This window comes from Onychostoma macrolepis, chromosome 25 (genome assembly GCF_012432095.1).
Source record: "Onychostoma macrolepis isolate SWU-2019 chromosome 25, ASM1243209v1, whole genome shotgun sequence".
Lineage (NCBI taxonomy): Eukaryota > Metazoa > Chordata > Actinopteri > Cypriniformes > Cyprinidae > Onychostoma > Onychostoma macrolepis.
This window is the reverse complement of record NC_081179.1, coordinates 2,779,347-2,798,195: the sequence shown is the minus strand read 5'-3', so window position 1 is coordinate 2,798,195 and position 18,849 is coordinate 2,779,347. Positions and strand designations below refer to the sequence as shown.

General features: G+C 35.1%; 1 protein-coding gene across 4 annotated transcripts in view; it reads right to left on the bottom strand.

Moving 5' to 3' along the window:
* fbln1 (fibulin 1) overlaps window positions 1–18,849 on the bottom strand; it is a 90,508-nt gene that overhangs the window by 33,555 nt on the left and 38,104 nt on the right. For all 4 annotated transcript variants that reach the window (XM_058766451.1, XM_058766450.1, XM_058766448.1 and 1 more), the window contains 5 exons: window positions 14,637–14,769; window positions 3,302–3,452; window positions 1,330–1,380; window positions 1,131–1,217; window positions 586–723 (listed from right to left, as the gene is read on the bottom strand). In XM_058766451.1, coding sequence (XP_058622434.1) covers window positions 586–723; window positions 1,131–1,217; window positions 1,330–1,380; window positions 3,302–3,452; window positions 14,637–14,705 — 496 coding nt within the window. In that variant the 5' untranslated portion in view covers window positions 14,706–14,769. The remainder of the gene's footprint in view (window positions 1–585; window positions 724–1,130; window positions 1,218–1,329; window positions 1,381–3,301; window positions 3,453–14,636; window positions 14,770–18,849) is intronic.

Here is an 18,849-nt window from a genome sequence, read left to right as displayed (position 1 = left end):
TTCTTTATTCAAAATGTAATTCTTTATTTTTAAAATGATTTTATATATTATTATGATTTGATTTATCTATCTATCTATCTATCTATCTATCTATCTATCTATCTATCTATCTATCTATCATTATTATTATTATTTTGCAGTTAGATATTATCATCATGTTTGTAGTTAGATATTACAGTAGTAATAGTTATTTTGTTATTACTGTTAATATTTTGTTGTTGTTGTTATTATTTTATAGTAATAATTGTTTTTTTCATTATTATTAATAAAATATTGATATATAATTACAAATTTTTTGCAGCCCAACAAATGAACATTAAACCCCGGATTATTTTCTTTAATGCTTTTGTAAATTATTTTCATGATATATAATTATAAAGATTAAATAATAAATATTACTGTATATTATTATATATAATCACACATTATTTGAGCCAAATTGTGCAGTCCTACAAACAAACACATTAAACCTGGAGAATTTTTACCGCATTCTAAATCACAATCACAATTTTTACCAGAAAAATCACAATTAGGTTTCTTCCCAAAGCGTGCAGTCCTAGTTGTTTGTGAAAGTGTGTGTCTGACCTTCACACTTGTTGCTGTCGGTGAGTTCGTAGCCCGTGCCGCAGCTGATGACCCTCTGACAGCGGTACGATCCCAGCGTGTTGATGCAGCGCTCGCCCCCGTGGCACTGATGAGAGCCCAGCAAACACTCATTCATGTCTGCACACACACACACACACACACACACACACACACTGTCTGTTTACATGGTGCTCTATGATCATTTGAAACCAAGGATTTAAATCTTGTGTTTGCGTGATTGTATATACTTGTGCTTGTTCTTAAAGTGGTGTTTGTATTTGTGTTTTAAGGCTTTTCACCTGACTAATTGACTCATTGCATCGAACTTTCAAAATAAAGAAGGGAAAAGGAGAGCAAAAGTGTGGTCAATGAGTGAAATCCAGTTGAAATCTTCATGTAGCGGGCTGTCTTTTTTCTGCACAGTTAGTACCTCAAAACAGTGAGGATTCACTTGACACACATTCAGTCCATCCTCAGACTCTGGAAGAGACCTTCTTACACACTGAAGCGTATTAAAATCGTTTTATTAGTGGACGTTTACTGACCTTCGCAGGTTTTCCCGTCCGCCTTCAGCTTGTATCCCTCCAAACAGGAACAAGTGCCGTTAAAACAACTCTGAGAGCAACCAGCAGCTTCGATGCAAACACACAAACAACATTAACAATCTGCACATGATATATTAATAAGATGCATTTGATTGTTTTTATAGGATTATATAGTACATTAGGAGCAGATTCTAGTTACCTTTGCACTGATCCTCTGTGTTTTGTGCATCACCCTGTGATGCCTGTAAATCTGTAATTTTGAAACATAAATGAGTTAATGTGTTATAAATTAGTGCTGAAGTGGTCGGTGTGTGATGTTCTCTGTGGAGATGTCGGTTTATGAACACTAGAGGGCAGAAGAGCTCATCTTCACTCAACTGCTTCACTCCAGACACTAAACTGACCTGAGAGACTCTATTAAAGGGTTACTTCACCCAAAAAATGAAAATTAGTCCATGTTTTACTCACCCTCAAAGCATCCTAGGTGTATATGACTTTCTTCTTTCAGACGAATCCAATCAGAGTTATATTAAAAATGATCCTGGATCTTCTAAGTGTTAGAATGGGAGTAGGAGGGTGTTTTTGTTCAACAGTCCAAAAGTAGTCAAATAAAGCTCGCACATCCATAATAAGACGTGCCTCACATGGCTCTGGGGGGTGAATAAAGGCCTCCTGAAGCGAATCCATGCGTTTTTGTAAGACAAATATCCATATTTAAAATGATATAAACACTTTTTCTCACTTCTGCTAACTCTCGTAGGTAGAAGCGTTCCGGAGGATGACGTAGGACGTATGCGTAGCGTAAGCGCCGGTGATTAGTGACGAACACAGAAACGGGACGGAGAGAGAACAAAACAAAACGCCGGTCACGAATTAGAAGCACAAAACGAGGATTTGTGAAGAAAAATGTCTGAGAATTTCGATATAACCCAAGAGGAGACTGGTTTTCCTTTGCTAAAGTAAGGAAACTTTTGCTCCTATAAACAAACGTTGGTTTTCGCGAGTCCTTCATCATCTGCCGGAAAGGCAGTCTCTCGTGAACGCGTGTACGACAGATACCGGTAGTTACACAAAACTGTTTATATCGTTTTAAATATGGATATTTTTATTATGGATGGATGCGCTTTATCTGACTACTTTTGGACTGTTGAACAAAAACTCCCACCCATGCCATTATAAAGCTTAGAAGAGCCTGGACAATTTTTAATATAACTCCAATTGAATTTGTCTGAAAGAAGAAAGTCATATACACCTAGGACACCTCGAGGGTGAGTAAAACATGGGCTAATTTTCATTTTTGGGTGAACTAACCCTTTAATATTGAGACAATAACTAAGGGTAAATTCCAAGAAAACTGTCAAAAAACAAAATAAAATAATATTTTTTACATATTAGAATAATACATATATAAAAAAACATAAGTCTGTTTAGGTCCCATTTAAAAATAAATTCTTATTTTTTACGATTTTATATATTTGTATCTTAATCTAAGATATCTTGTATCTTAGATTCAGTATTTTCTATTTAAACCGTCAATTAACCAATTATTTTTTAACAATGAATAATAATACTTTAATTATTATTTCATACTATTTTCATTAAATTCATAACATACAGTGTGTGTGTGTGTGTGTGTGTGTATAAGTATATATATAATTTTTGTAGCCTAAAGACTTATATTTTCAAATCAAAATATAATTATTCCATATATATATATATATATATATATATATATATATATATATATATATATATATATATATATAATTCTTATATATATTTCTTATTTTATTTTTTTATAAAACTTTTAAACAATTTCTATCAAATATTTTTCTGTCTCCTTCTGTCTTCAAGCTTTTGTATTATTTTAAGTGGGTTGTTTTTGCTGTTTTAAGAGCAATTACAAGCATTTTATTTTATGAAGTATTGTATTTCCTCTCTGAATTTACTTGTAATGCTAACATTTTTTGCACCATAAAGTTATAATTTTGTTTTTCATGTCCATTTTCTCCCTCTCTGATCCTTAAGAATTAAACACCTTTAAGATTACATGCAAATGACCTGTTCTGCTGTAATTGTCAACATCTGTGAATGTCGACAGTCATGCATTCATCAAACGCTCTTATTTAAAGACAGCAAGAAAGCGGTTTTCCATGTATGTTTGTTCTCACTGGGTGCAGGCTTTCCGTCGCTGTTCGGTGATCGGTCCACACAGCAGGCCCGGGACACCAGACCGCACTGGTACCACACGGCAAGGGTGAGGTCACATGACAGCCCTCGCTCCTGGGCCGCCCGGCCGAGCAAACAGCACTCACAGCACGTCTGCAGAGGAAGAGACTCCAGATCAGAGACTCGAGGAAAACAGATCGTACAGTCACAGTATGTACCCACAACACCTGCACAGATAAACTGATGCACATCAAATGAACATGTTTCAACAGGCTTAAACTATACTACAATTTCAAGAGAGAGTAAGAGACATTAATTATGTAGGTGATTTCAAATGCTCAGTTCCAAAATCTAGTGAGTTTCCTATATGCAGCGTATTAAGGCAACTTATATATACATATATGTATATATATATATATATATATATACAGTGATGTGAAAAAGTGTTGGCCCCCTTCCTGATTTTTTTTTTTTTTTTTGCATGTTTGTCACACTTTAATGTTTCAGATCATCAAACAAATTTAAATATTAATCAAAGATAACACAAGTAAACACAACATGCAGTTTTTAAATGAAGTTCTTTATTATGAAGGGAAAACAAAATCCAAACCCACACGGCACTGTGTGAAAAAGTGCTTGCCCCCTAAACCTAATAACTGGTTGTGCCACCCTTTGCAGCAATATCTGCAATCAAGTTCTTTTTATGAAATGCTGTGTTGGTTTTACTCCAGATGTAACGGGACACACACCTTCCAAAAGGTTAAACTTTTGTCTCATCAGTCCACAGAATATTTGCCCAAAAGTCTTGGGGATAATCAAGATATTTTTTGGCAAATATGAGACGAACTTTTGTGTTCTTTTTGGTCAGCAGTGGCTTTTGCCTTGGAACTCTCCCATGGATGCTGTTTTTGCCCAGTCTCTTTCTTATTGTTGAATCATGAACACTGACCTTAATTGAGGCAAGTGAGGCCTGCAGTTCTTTAGATGTTGTTCTGGGTTCTTTTATGACCTCCTGGATGAGTCGTCTTTGTGCTCTTGGAGTAATTTTGGTAGGCCAGTCACTCCTGGGAAGGTTCACCACTGTTCCAAGTTTTTTTCCATTTGTGGATAATGGCTCTGACCATGGTTTGCTGGAGTCCCAAAGCCTTAGAAATGGCTTTATAACCCTTTCCAGACTGATACATGTAAACTATTTTGTTTCTCATCTGTTTATGAATTTCTTAAGATCGCGGAATGACGTGTTGCTCTTTAAACATGCTCCACTTTGTCAGACAGGTTCTATTTAAGTGATTTCGTGATTCAACAGGTCTGGCAGTAATCAGCCCTGGGTTTGGCTAGTGAAATTTAACTCAGCTTTCTAAAATAATGTGGTTAATCACAGTTCTTTCATGATTTAATAGGAGGGGGCAAGCACTTTTTCACACAGGGCCATGTGGGTTTGGATTTTGTTTTCCCTTCATAATAAAAAACTTCATTTAAAAACTGCATGTTGTGTTTACTTGTGTTATCTTTGATTAATATTTAAATTAGTTTGATGATCTGAAACATTAAAGTGTGACAAACATGCATAAAAATAAAAAAATCAGGAAGGGGGCCAACACTTTTTCACACCACTGTGTACATATATATATATATATAAGCGAGGAATACTCGGCGGATTGTTGACCAGAGCGCCTTGGCTAGCTTAGCCAGATCGGCTAGCTCTTCACTGGGTGGAAATTAGTTCAAAGTTGGACTTTTTAATGTACGTTCACTCTCTAACAAGGGTCTCTTCATCAGTGACATTGTGGATGATCGTAAGTTTGATTGCTTCTGTTTGGTTGAGACCTGGCAGCAAGAGAATTACTTTTTAGAGTTGAATCATGCGTGTCCCCCGGGGTTTGTTTATATTTCGCAACCTCGTATCTCCAGACGTGGCGGAGGTCTAGCGATACTTCACAAATTGACTTATAAAGCATCTCTGTTGTCTGTATCAATGTACGCTTCTTTTGAATCAGTTGCTTTATCTATCAGTGGTCCAACACCTACAGTTCTAGCTGTTGTCTATCGACCACCCAAATACTGTAATACATTTTTAGATGAATTTTGTGCATTTTTAACCTCGCTGTGTTCTTTAATATTCATGTGGACACTGCTAGTAACTCACTCACAAGGGATTTAATTTCTTGCCTGGACAGTTTTGTTTTCCAGCAATATGTGAACTTTCCAACCCATTCTAAAGGCCACATTCTGGACCTTGTTTGCTGTTCAGGTGGGACACCTCTGGACTGTACGGCAACTGCAATACCCATATCCGATCATAAATTGCTTTCTTTCAATGTTAATGTTACACTCTCTAGATCCAAGCAACAACGTTCTACGACATTCCGGAATATAAAAAAGATCAACCCCTCAGCTTTTACTGTTGCAATAACCGACCTCCCATACAGTGACCATCTCTCTTCCTCTGATGAGCTGGTCTCCTTTTATAATTCTGAATTACGACAGCTCCTGGACAATTTTGCACCTCTTAAAACTCGGACTGTATCTTTCACTAACTCTGCGCCCTGGTTTTCTCATGAACTTCGCCAGCTAAAACCTAGAGGGCGGTGTTTGGACCTGTTCATTTACCAGTTCACCAGTTCATTTATAAACGAACTGGACTTATGGTACATAGAGAGCTGCATAACGAACATGTTCATCTTTATAAAGATGCTCTTTCTGCTGCCAAATATGAGTTTTATTCACATTTAATTGAGTCTGGAGATTGTAATACTAAAGCTTTGTTCTCCACTGTAAATCGTATACTGAAACCACCTGACAGCCTTCCTGCACACCTGTACTACACTGCTCAATGTGTTGAATTTATGTCTTTTTTCAGTAACAAAATAACTGCTATCCACCAACAGCTGGCCTCTCCGGCTAACCCATATTGTAATTCATTATACAGCATTTCAACCGATTCCCCTCTTATTCTTTTCTCTTCTTTTACCCTGCCATCTGAATTAGAAATTTCTAATCTCATTTACAAATCTAATTCTTCCACATGCTTACTTGATCCCATACCAACTCACCTGGTAAAAGACTGTCTTACTTCTCTTTCTCCTCTTATAACTCGTATTGTTCATAATTCCCTTAGCTCTGGCACTGTTCCATCATCTTTTAAAATAGCTGCTATAACCCCAATGCTTAAAAAACCTGTTGCAGACCCTAACAATTTATATAACTACCGTCCCATTTCAAATCTTCCTTTTATTTCGAAAATACTTTAAAAAGCAGTTGCAGCACAAGTTCAAGCTCACCTTAGTAATAATAACTTATATGAGTGTTTTCAGTCAGGATTTCGTCCCAAGCATAGTACAGAAACCGCCTTGGTGAGAGTAACTAATGATCTGTTAATGGCTGCTGATGGAGGGTCCTTATCTATTCTTGTTTTGCTTGATTTGAGTGCAGCTTTTGATACCATTTCACACAATATCTTGTTAAACCATTTATGTGCTATTAGTATCTCTGGTATTCCTCTCGCCTGGTTTACTTCATACATTTCCAATTGTACACAGTTTGTACAATTAAAAAAATTTCACTCCCATCCCTTTTCTGTTAGCTGTGGTGTCCCCCAAGGTTCTGTCCTAGGTCCTCTGTTGTTCCTAATCTATCTTCTCCCACTTGGTAATATCTTTTCAAAATTTGGTATTAAGTTTCACTGTTACGCTGATGATACACAACTTTATGTATCTACTAAGCCTGATTCCATTCTTCCACCAGTCTGCCTTACTAACTGTCTTCACGAAATAAAAACCTGGTTCTCTGCCAATTTTCTTAAACTTAATGGCAATAAGACTGAAGTACTCCTTGTAGGCACTAATTATATTCTAAGTCCTGTAGTTTTTCTTTATCCATTGATGGTTCCTCCGTTTCTCCTTCTCGCCAGGTTAAGAACTTGGGGGTCATCTTTGACAACACTCTTTCATTTGATGCTCACATTAGTAGTATAACCCGGTCTTGTTACTTTCATCTCCGTAATTTTGCTCGCCTTCGTTCATCTCTCTCCCCACACAGTACTGCCATTCTTGTTCACTCATTTGTCACCTCTCGCATTGACTACTGTAATTCTCTTTTATTTGGTTTACCACAAAAGCTTCTCAATAAACTCCAGTTGATTCAGAATTCAGCTGCTCGTATCATAACCCGCACTCCATCTATACAACACATTACTCCATCTCTTCAACAGCTACATTGGCTTCCCATCAAATTTCGCATTGAATTTAAAATTCTTCTTCTCACGTATAAAACTTGAGAACCATCTTTTTATGGTTCATTGATATTGCTATTTAGTGCTGTTTTTGCTTCCTGATGTACGGTGACCTTGAGTGATTTGAAAGGCGCCTTAAATAAAATGTATTATTATTATTAATAATTGAATATTAATATAACAATAATAATTATTATATACATATATATAACATTTTAATAATTATTATTATTTTTGTATTATTTTTACGTCTAATATGTTTTTATTTAAACTGACAATTAACTCATTCTTAATAATTAATATTAATATTTCAATTAATAATAATAATAATTATTATTATTATTATTATTAATATTATAATAATTATTATTATTATTAATAATTGAATATTAATATAACAATAATAATTATTATTATAAATTTTTAGATGTAACATATTTTTAAAATATAAAACCGATGATTAACCAATTATTTTTAATAATTAATATTAATATTTCAATTAATAATAATAATAATTATTATTATAAATTTTTAGATGTAACATATTTTTAAAATATAAAACCGATGATTAACCAATTATTTTTAATAATTAATATTAATATTATAAATATTATTTTATACTACTTTCATTTAATTCTTTTTAGAATTAAAATTAATTTATTGTATATATTTGTATAAATAATTATTGCAAATTGTGTGTATGTAACAGAAATAAAAAATAATATTGAAGTATATATATATATATATATATATATATATATATATATATATATATATATATATATATATATATACAGTGCCCTCCAGAAGTATTGGAACAGTGAAGACAAAATTGTTCTGTTGGCTGTGGAGTCAAGACATTTGCAAATATGATGAAAAGATGAATATGAGACAAAACTACAGAATGTCACATTTTATTATTGGGTGATTCAACACATAGATGTTTTTCCAGCTAAGAAGTTCAGCACTTTTAGAGTTTCATCCCTCGATCAGATGTGAGCATAAGTATTGGAACAGTTGCCTCACAGGTCTTTCTAGTGATCAGCTGTGTCCTGTTGCATTAATTCTTCAGATATTAAAAGCAGGGAATGTGTCGTATCAGTTATATCCATTATTTCTGCATTCGATCATGACACACACACACCAGGATGAAGATGACGGAGCTGACTTTGAAAGAAAAGCATGCAATTTGGATGCTAAAAGAAAAGAGGAAGTCAATTAGAGCTATAGCAAAAACAAAGGGCATGGAGAAATCAAGAGTTTGGAAACCACCAGCAACCAACAACTACCTGATCGGCTGAGAAAACAACAGTAGTTGATGACAGACAAATCATAAAAGCTGTGAAATTGAACCCTAAAAGACGTGTCTGTAAAATCACCAACAACTTCCAGAAAGCTGGGGTGATGCTCTGACAATCTACTGTCCTCAGGAGACTTTGACATAGAATAACAGAGGCTACACAGCAAGATACAAACCTCTGACCAGCTCCAAAAATAGAAAGGCAAGATTAGAGTTTGCAAAAAAGCACAAAGGTGAGCCAGAAGAGTTTTGGAACTGTGTTTATGGACCGATGAGACAAAGATGAACCTTTATCTAAGTGATGGGAAAGCAAAAATGTGGAGAAAAAAAGAGAACTGCAATGATCCCAAGCATACAGCCTCATCTGTAAAGCATGGTGGAGGTGGTGTCATGGCATGGGCATGCATGGCTGTCTCTGGAACAGGCCCTCTCAACTTTACTGATGACTTAATGTTTGTGACAGTAGCAGAATGAATTTGGAAGGGTACAAAACCATCTTGCCTACCAATATTCAAGAAAATGCCACCAGATTCATTGGGAAATGCTTCATATTGCATCAGGACAATGACCCAAAACACCCTGCCAGTTCAGTCAAGGAGTTTATAAGGGCTTAGATTGCCCAAGTCAATCTCCAGATTTAAATCCGACTGAACATGAATTTCACCAGCTGAAGAGGAGAGTAAAGGCAGAAACGCCCCCAAAACAAGCAACAATTGGAATTGGCTGCATTAAAGGCTGGGAAAAGCATTTCAAAAGATAAGACCAAGAGTCTGGTGATGTCTATGGGTCACAGACTCACTGCTGTGATTGTACGCAAGGGATCTGCAACTGAATAATAGCTTTTAATTTTTTATATCTGCCTTATGTTCAACTGTCCCAATACTTATGCTCACATCAATGAGTGGGATGAACTCTAAAAGTGCTGTTCTTTTTATTTGGTAAAACATGTATGGGTTGAAATGGCTAATAATAAAATGTGACATTCTGTAGTTTTGTCTCATATTCATCTTTTCATCATATTTGCAAATGTCTTGACTCCACAGCTACCAGAGCAATTTTGTCTTTACTGTTCCAATACTTTTGGAGGGCACTGTACATATAATATATATATATATATATATATATATATTAACCAAAATATGTGGGCTATTCATTTTTAGGCTTATTAAAGATTCATGCCATTAGCTTAACGACATTTTAAAGCCAAATTCTAACACTATCTTTCTCGCTCCACCTGATGTTGCTGCCTATGTGGAGTGTTTCATATCAGTTACTTATAAGGTTCTCTTTCTTAGAAAGCAGCTGCCTATGTAGGGAGCAGCCAGTGAGGTAGTTTCAGAACAGAGCAGTGTAAAGTTTACTGCAGTATACAGACACAGAGAAGTGCTGTGTCTTTATTCTCACCAGTCTTTTGATGATTTGTTGGAGTCTGTCCACCAAACAGAGTTCACACCTATGTGAAAAATAACTACGAATCCTTTCCTACCACACAGACTGAAGCAGGAGAGAAAGAGAGAGAAAACAGAAAATATGTTCCTCTAGAGGACGGATCCTGACCGTAAGCAGCGTGGCCTGTTTCCCAGACACAGATAAAGACTAATGCTGGACTCAGACGCACACTGTCAGTGATAACTCACTTTTGCAGATCTTTCTGAGATTAAGATGTAGAGCTGGAGCTAAATGTGGAAAAATAGAGATCTGTATATAAACACAAGCTAATTAAAGGAACAGGTCATCAACAATGTAAATTTAGGTATAGAATATAATAATATAATATATAAATAGAATATATTTGTTTTTAAATTATATATATATATATATATATATATACACACGCTGTATATTTATACACAAACAATTACATATTAAATAATATATTCTATCTAATATTTGTGATGATAATATATTGAGGGGGGATGCGGGAGGATGGCATCCCCCTGATGGAAAAAAAAATGACAAAAATTATCCCCTCAGTAAAACCACCATCCCCCCTTACCATCCCCTTTAGATTAATAATTTTTTGCACAAAGTGTTTCAAGCGCAACTTTTGAAGTTCTTTAAAAAGAAGACAACAGAAGGTATGATTTTTCCTTGATTAGAATTTAAAGACATTTCCCTGACATAATGTAATTGTGCTGTATGTGTGTGAGGGACTGAGAGAGCTGACATTATGGAGTCACCGACTTTGCAAAAAACAAACAAAAACACGTCTTGAGAGTCCAAGAACATTCGCGATGAATGCGCGATGAAGCCCATTAGAATACAGTTAGAATGCCATTATAATTAAAGCAATGTGTCATGAATCTGGTTCATGGACTTCCATCCGCTAGCCACCAGAGGTCGCCCTCTGATTACATTGACTTTCACGCCACACAATCTGTTACACATCACCCTGGACTACATTTCCCATGTTCCATTGCACTGATTGCACACAGCTGTACCAATCACACACTCATCTGAAAGCTATTACACACACCATATAACATGCACTCAGTTCCTGCTCAGATTGCCGAGTATTGTTCTAGCGTTTAGCACTCTCCTAGTGTTAGCTGCCTTACCAAGCCATTCCGTGTTTCTGTTTAGTCTCTAGTATTGTTCTGCGTTTATCACTCTCCAAGTGATAGCTGCTTTACTGAGTCTAGTTCCCAGTTCCAGTTAGTCTAGTCATTTCGTGTTGCCTTGTTTCCTGTTTCCTGCCCATATCTTGGATTAACCCTTGTCTCGCCGTTCAGACTCTGTTTGTACCTCGTTTGGACTATTGCTCATGTTATTGGACTACCCCTCTTATCAAGCCCTCTGGATATTGTTCGCCGATCAAAGACCCACGCTTGCCCTAGGATTACTCTTTGTCTTGCCTGTGTTATACCTGTTTGCTGATGTTTTGACCCTGCCTATGTTTTTGACCACATCTTGGAATAAAGCTTGCAAATGGATCTGCACGTCTCACATCTCATTCGCCTCCTTACACAATGAAAGAAAAAATATCCATGTAAGTTTTTATGTTTTTATATTCATTGCACAAACAATGAAACAGCACATGTGCGCGAGCATAAATATGCTAATAATTTTATACAACAGTGTAGAGCAACATGGTGTTTCGTTCCCTGAATTCAATGGCCCCTCCACTTGTTTTGTTTCGTTTCTAATTGAATCCGTTTTCCGTTTTGAAAGAATAGTTTGATTTGAATTATTCAATAGATTCAACATTTATTAAAACCATAGACTGTAAAAAAAAAATAATAATAAATGTAAAAAAAGATTAAAACAGGGAATTGCTGCCACCTACTGGCATTTTTATTCTCATCATTATTTATCCATGACAGGCCTAAACCAGCCAAGGTGCCAGCACAAAGACACATGCAGCAAAATATTGATTAATTAGCCATACTGACCAGAAGGAGCTTATAAATAGATATTAAAAAAAATAAAAATAATTAAAAAGCATTTCATTAAATAAAAACCTTTTTAGACAAATTTTGTAATCATTGTAAAATTAGCTACAGTTCGACCACTGATAATAATAGTAAATGTAATAATGTACAGTACAGTAATTGTAAAGGTTTGATCGAACTGTCTGGAAGACCTGCCAAGAGAGCATTGCAATAGTCCAGCCTGGACAGAACAAGAGCCTGAACAAGGAGTTTTGAAGCATGTTCCGAAAGAAAGGGCCTGATCTTATTGATGTTGAATAAAGCAAATCTGCAGGACTGGGCAGTTTTAGCGATGTGATCTGAGAAAGTCAGCTGATCATCAATCATAACTCCAAGGTTTCTGGCTGAGTTATGGTTGATGAGCCTAACTGGAAGGTGAAATTGTGATGAAGTGCTGGGTTTGCTGGAACCACAAGCAGTTCTGTCTTAGCCAAGTTGAGTTGATGGTGATGGTCCTTCATCCAGCAAGAAATGTCTGTTAGACATGCTGAGATGCGAGCAGCTATCCCCGGATCATCAGGATGGAATGAGAGGTAGAGTTGAGTGTCATCAGCATAGCAGTGATATGAAAAGCCATGTTTCTGAATGACAGAGCCTAGTGATGCCATGTAACAGAGAAGAGAAGTGGTCCAAGAACTGAGCCCTGAGGCACCCCAGTAGTTAGATGTTGCGACTTGGACATTTCACCTCTCCAAGATACCTTGAAGGACCTATCTGAGAGGTAAGTTTCAAACCACTGGAGTGTGGTTCCTGAGAATTCATTCATTCATTTAAATGTCAAGCTCCAAAATGGATAAAAAGCAGCATAAATGTAAAGAAAAAGTAGTTCATAAAGGCATACTACTTGTGCACTATATACAGTAAGTTTTTGACAGAGTAACAGACTGAAAATTAAGTCAAAATTTGCTGGAAATCTCTCATCCAAAACACACAGGACCCAAGAATATAATTTTTGCGTGAATTATCCTTTAAGTCAAATGCCTGTGCATCTTTTATGTATTAATGATTTGAATAAACTGAACAAATGAGGTTTCTGAGAACAGAAAACGGCACTAGAAAACGCTCATCTAGAGATTTAGAGGAAACACAAACAGTTCTGGTGATTTAAACAGAGCTTAAACCTGTCCAAAGATCATCTAATACCTGCCATGAATCGTTTCAGATAAATTAGTCTTGGTGGTTAGCAATAAACGCATAAATAACGCAGAGCAATACGTCTGACAGGTGCTTTTAAGCGCTCTTACAGTCTCGCTGACAACCCGAGATGAATGTTTCCCAGAAGACGGCAGACACCTGGAGGATCGTAATGTCCAAACACACTCAGGTGTGTATTAAACCTTGAAGAGACACTCTATTCCTCATCCTAAGGTTTGGCGGAGAGCCTGTGTGTAATCGGAGCTGGATTTATAACGGCGGCTGACAGAAACAACCTGCACTTCTGTAATGTGGGCAAGTTCCCTCCTGCGCAATGTAAACAGTTCTGAGAGAAATACGGCTATTTTTACCCCTCAGTCTCGGAGTTTACATGAAGAAGAGTTTGGGCTTTAAAAGCCACATTTATCATCTTATTGTGATCTGAGTGTCTGACACAGACTTGTTTGTACAAGCTCTCTCTAGCGAACACACATACAACAGCCACAAACACTCAGATCACACCTAAAATATGTGAATTTCAATGCGTTAGGTGTGAAATATAAACGCAGATGTCATTTATGTTGAAAAGAGATAGAGTGAGTACATTTTCCAAGCTAAACATTTCACAAAAAGAAGTTTGTTATAGGTTTTAAAGGATAAAATGATATACTGTTCAAAATGAAGACAATTTGGCTCCACTAGCCCAAGTGAGCTAAAAGTCATATTTCATAAAATATCATTTACATACATATTATACATACAATATCATTTACTTACATATTATATACTAATATTATTTACTATATTTATATATAGAGAGAGCGAGAGATACTACATATTTTAATCGAATAATAATCTTTAATATATTTTATATAATATAATAAATATATTATATAATTTAACTAAAAAATTAAAAACATGTATATCCAAATATTAAAAATGTACACTATATCATTTTTTTTAAATGTTAAATAGTCAGTATTGTATATATTATATACTATGTGTATTATTCCATTTTAATAATATTTACATATATAAATCATATTTAATATAATAATAATAATAATAATATATTAAAATGCAATGTAATACATTACATTATAATAAATTTCAATATAATAATAACTGTAATAATAATAAAAAATGTTAATAAAACATGTTGGTACTGAATAAAGTAAATTCATAAAACATGCAAATATCATATGCAGCATTAATATGCATGTACTGAGAAAATCTAGCACCTTAGCCGTCTTCGTTTCACATGTGCTGCTGGACAAGAGGGCGTCACAACTGCCCTGGTCCTTCGCCATATTGATGCCGCTGGTGCATATGTTGTCTTCAAGAACCGCAGTACAGCACTGTTCTTGAGCGATCCTACGAGACAAGCACACACAGTCAGATCAGGACAAAATGAAGCGGGTCAGTCGGCGAGTGCTTTAAGATCTGGACTGTAATAAACAGATTATAGAGGTCAAGCACAACGTGTCCATTGTCTAGATGTGAATATCAGCTAAATAATAAATACACAGTGCTGGGTAGTATAAGTGATTATATCTAATCTGGATTACATAATCAGATCACAAAATTAAGTAATTTTAATTAGTACTAAAAGTACTTGTAATAAGATTATATAATCATACACTGTAAAAATAACGATTTCTTGAATTTTCAAATAAGATTATTGGAGTATGTTTTACGAGAAAATACTGTTTCACTTTTTATACTATTTTCTTGTGAAATTTACTAGCAATTTCTGAGTGAAAACTGTTCTACCCCAATTTATTTCAGTATATATATATATATATATATATATATAAAATTATATTACATTTTAAAATCCTCAAAAGACCAACTTTTAAGACCAACTAAATTATTATATTATTCACACAATGGCAGTAAATTATTCATAATGTATTGATTCATTGATGTTGTTTATTGTGCTTTATTTGTTATTTATTCATTTATGTTTATTTAAAAATATATTCTTTTTTATGAAATATTAATTATCAGCTTTTCATCAACTCACGAAACCTGGTTTGTTTGATAAAAATCAAATATATATTATTTATCATTTATAAAATTAATTATATGAATAATTCTGACATAAATAATAATAATTATTATTTTTAGATTAAATATATATATACACACACATACAGTATATGTTATATATGATTATAATATATAATTATTTATAATGATATATAATAAGAAATAAATATAATCATATTTTCTATTTTTATATAGTCTTATATATAATTTCTAATTATTATATAGAATATTTATATTTCTGTGATGAACGAGTTTACTCTACCCTGATAAGTAATCAGAATAAACTGTGTAATCTAACAGATAACATTACTAACTACAAATTTTCATCATTTAATTTGTAATCAGTAGTGAACTACTATTTGTAAGTAATCTGTCCAACACTGTAAACAGACTAAAGGACTTCTGATTACCAAGAAAAGACGGTTCAGATTGTGCAAGACCCCAAAGTTCCTTCTAATTCACTTTTGTTAAATGAATTCTGCTTCCTGGCCATTGTAAACCACAGGACAGATGTTGCAGAGCAGAAGTGGAGAGCTCTGTTGACTGCAGGGCGTCATAGTTTGGTTCTGCTCCAGGTTGGACCGCCGCGCTGACGCATGGAGCCCAGTTTTTACGGTAAGACGATCGCTGTTTGTCTCTTTCGCTCTTGCTTCACCCTCTTTCACAATCATCCTTGCAGGAAAGCCCAAGACACCCGTCTGTGGTCGCCATGCACCTCCGAACAGCCTTTTAAGGGAGAAGTCTGCAATTTCTCCTTTCACTTGTTATTCCCCTTTTTGGTGTCTGCAATAATCTGCAGATTTCCTGTTATTTGGGTCGCGCTCTCTTCTCCGTCTGACTAGAGTTTCACCTCAGTGGAATTTCCTGGATCTGGAAATATTCCCGTTCGTCTAAGCGCCCCGTTTCTGCGAGCCCCCCTACCAAAGAGATCCAAACCGTCACCACCTTTTTCTCGCACTCTCTCATTTAAACAAACTCCAGCTCACTTGGAAGGCCAAGGCAAACGCGTCTGATGCCAGAGTAACAAGATCAGCTTTGACTGGCACTGAGACTAAACGCTGATCTTATCGTGAAAGTCAAAGCCACTGTGGCCACTTCTACTGATGAGGCATTGCTTCTGCACAGATGCATATTTTAAGCAAAAATTGCTTTTGGAAACAAAATTGTGTCAATCTGATTGGATGCATTCACAGGTTTTTATCCATCCGATGGGAACTAAATTGTGGTAGATTATGCCTATACCTATATAGTATTTACTATTATAGGAATGGTTCACCCAAAAATGAAAATTTGCAGAGAATGCGCTCACCCTCAGGCCACATGAGACGTAGATGAGTTTGCTTCTTCATCAGATTTGGAGAAATGTAGCATTGCATCACATTGCAGTGAATGGGTGCCGTCAGAATGAGAGTCCAAACAGCTGATAAAAACATCACAATAATCCACAAGTAATCCACACCACTCCAGTCCATCAGTTAACATCTTGAGAAGACAAAAGCTGCGTGTTTGTAAGAAACTAATCCATCATTAAGACATTTTTAACTTCAAACCGTTGCTTCTAGTCCAAAACCTATCATAACACTTCCTCCAGTGAAAAAGTCCATCTCTTGCTGTCTCTCACATCAGGGACTCATATTTTGGCCAGAAGCAACGGTTTGAAGTTAAAAACGTCTTAATGATGGCTGTGTTTCTTACAAACATGCAGTTTTTGTCTTCTCCAGATGTTAACTGATGGACTGGAGTGGTGTGGATTATTGTGATGCTTTTATCAGCTGTTTGGACTCTCATTCTGATGGCACCCATTCACATCCATTGGTGAGCTAGTGATGCAATGTTAAATTTCTCCAAATCTGATGAAGAATCAAACTCATCTACATCTTGGATGGCCTGAGGGTGAGTAAATGTTGACTAAATTTCCATTTTGGGGTGAACTATTCCTTTAAGGAGAGACGCTGTAGGCAAAACCATTGCTTTTTCAATTCAATTCAATTCAGTTCCATTTTGAAATTTTGGGCTACTTTGCTCCTATAACTTGTTGACTAGTGGAAAGAAAACATCTACAATACACATTTAAGTGTTTATTTTATTAAACTGTATTTATTTGCATATGTATATTACAATTACAGTGCATATTTTTAAAGCAGGTTATCTCAAAATGAGTTTGTTTCTTCATATCAGCAGCACTTACACACTTAACCATGTTCTATATTCTGAAGGTTTTTATAGATGGGTGTGTTCATATATAATTCGGACTGATTTATATAACATTTTATTCCTAAAAACATGGTGATTTTTTTTTTTTTTTTTTTATTAAATTTTTTTTGTTGGCAGTATTTTCTGATTTATGAGGTGATAAGAGACACCAACAAAATCCCCTCTGTAAAAACCTAACATGTCAACGAAATCAAACAAATCCAACGTTCAGATATGCTCTGGAAATATATGCAAATTAGTGCATATGTAATGAGATAAAACGCCTAATTTGCATATTTAAACATAACATTCCATAAAACGTGTAATACAACATATTACAAGTAATGTAATGTACTGTGATTAATGAACTGGGGAAAGTGTTATTTCAGTTTTTTACCCCATAGCTAACAAACTAACAACTAACAAACAGATTTGTTTTCTCTTTTAAGTGTTTTCTGTGGAAATCTGGTAGATCTCAGATGGTGAGGAACAAACCTGAAACCTGACAAAAAATAGTATCTCAATATTTTCTGGGATTATCTCGATAATAACGATAATTCGACAATATTTTGCTGAGTGTGTTATTGTGCTGGTATCTTAAGGACTGCCATAGACAGCTGACTCCTAAAGTTTTTGATATTCTTCATATTCTGTGTACTGGTCAGTTCACACTGATAGAAATGAATCTTTTCTTATAAGTTTAAACAGATTTTTACATTTTATGGGCATTTTTACCTTTATAAAGCCATTTTTCTTAAAGTGTCCATTAACTTTTGAGTCAAATTCTTACATTTAATCAGTGAATTAGAATATTAAGACATTTGGGCTATTACCAAGCAAATGAAATCAACACAGACGCTGCATCTGAAGTGGCATTTAGATGTATTTACTCGCAGTTTAATGCAGGACATGAATGCATTTAACATGCAATTACAAATTCATAAATAATGTTTTGATATATTAAACATAGAACGTTGAATACTGATATCTGAAATTATTTAAATAATAAAAAGATACTCTGAATGTGAAATAAAAACTGCCAGTAGGTGGCACTGTTAATGTGTGAGTCATTGCGATTGAACTGAATCAATTAAACGGTTGATTCATTCAGGAACGAAACACCGTCATGTTGCTCAGAGACACAAAACAGTGCTTTGCCTGTGTTTGGAATTATTTTTGTTGTCGAAATACACAAAAACAGGAAATATA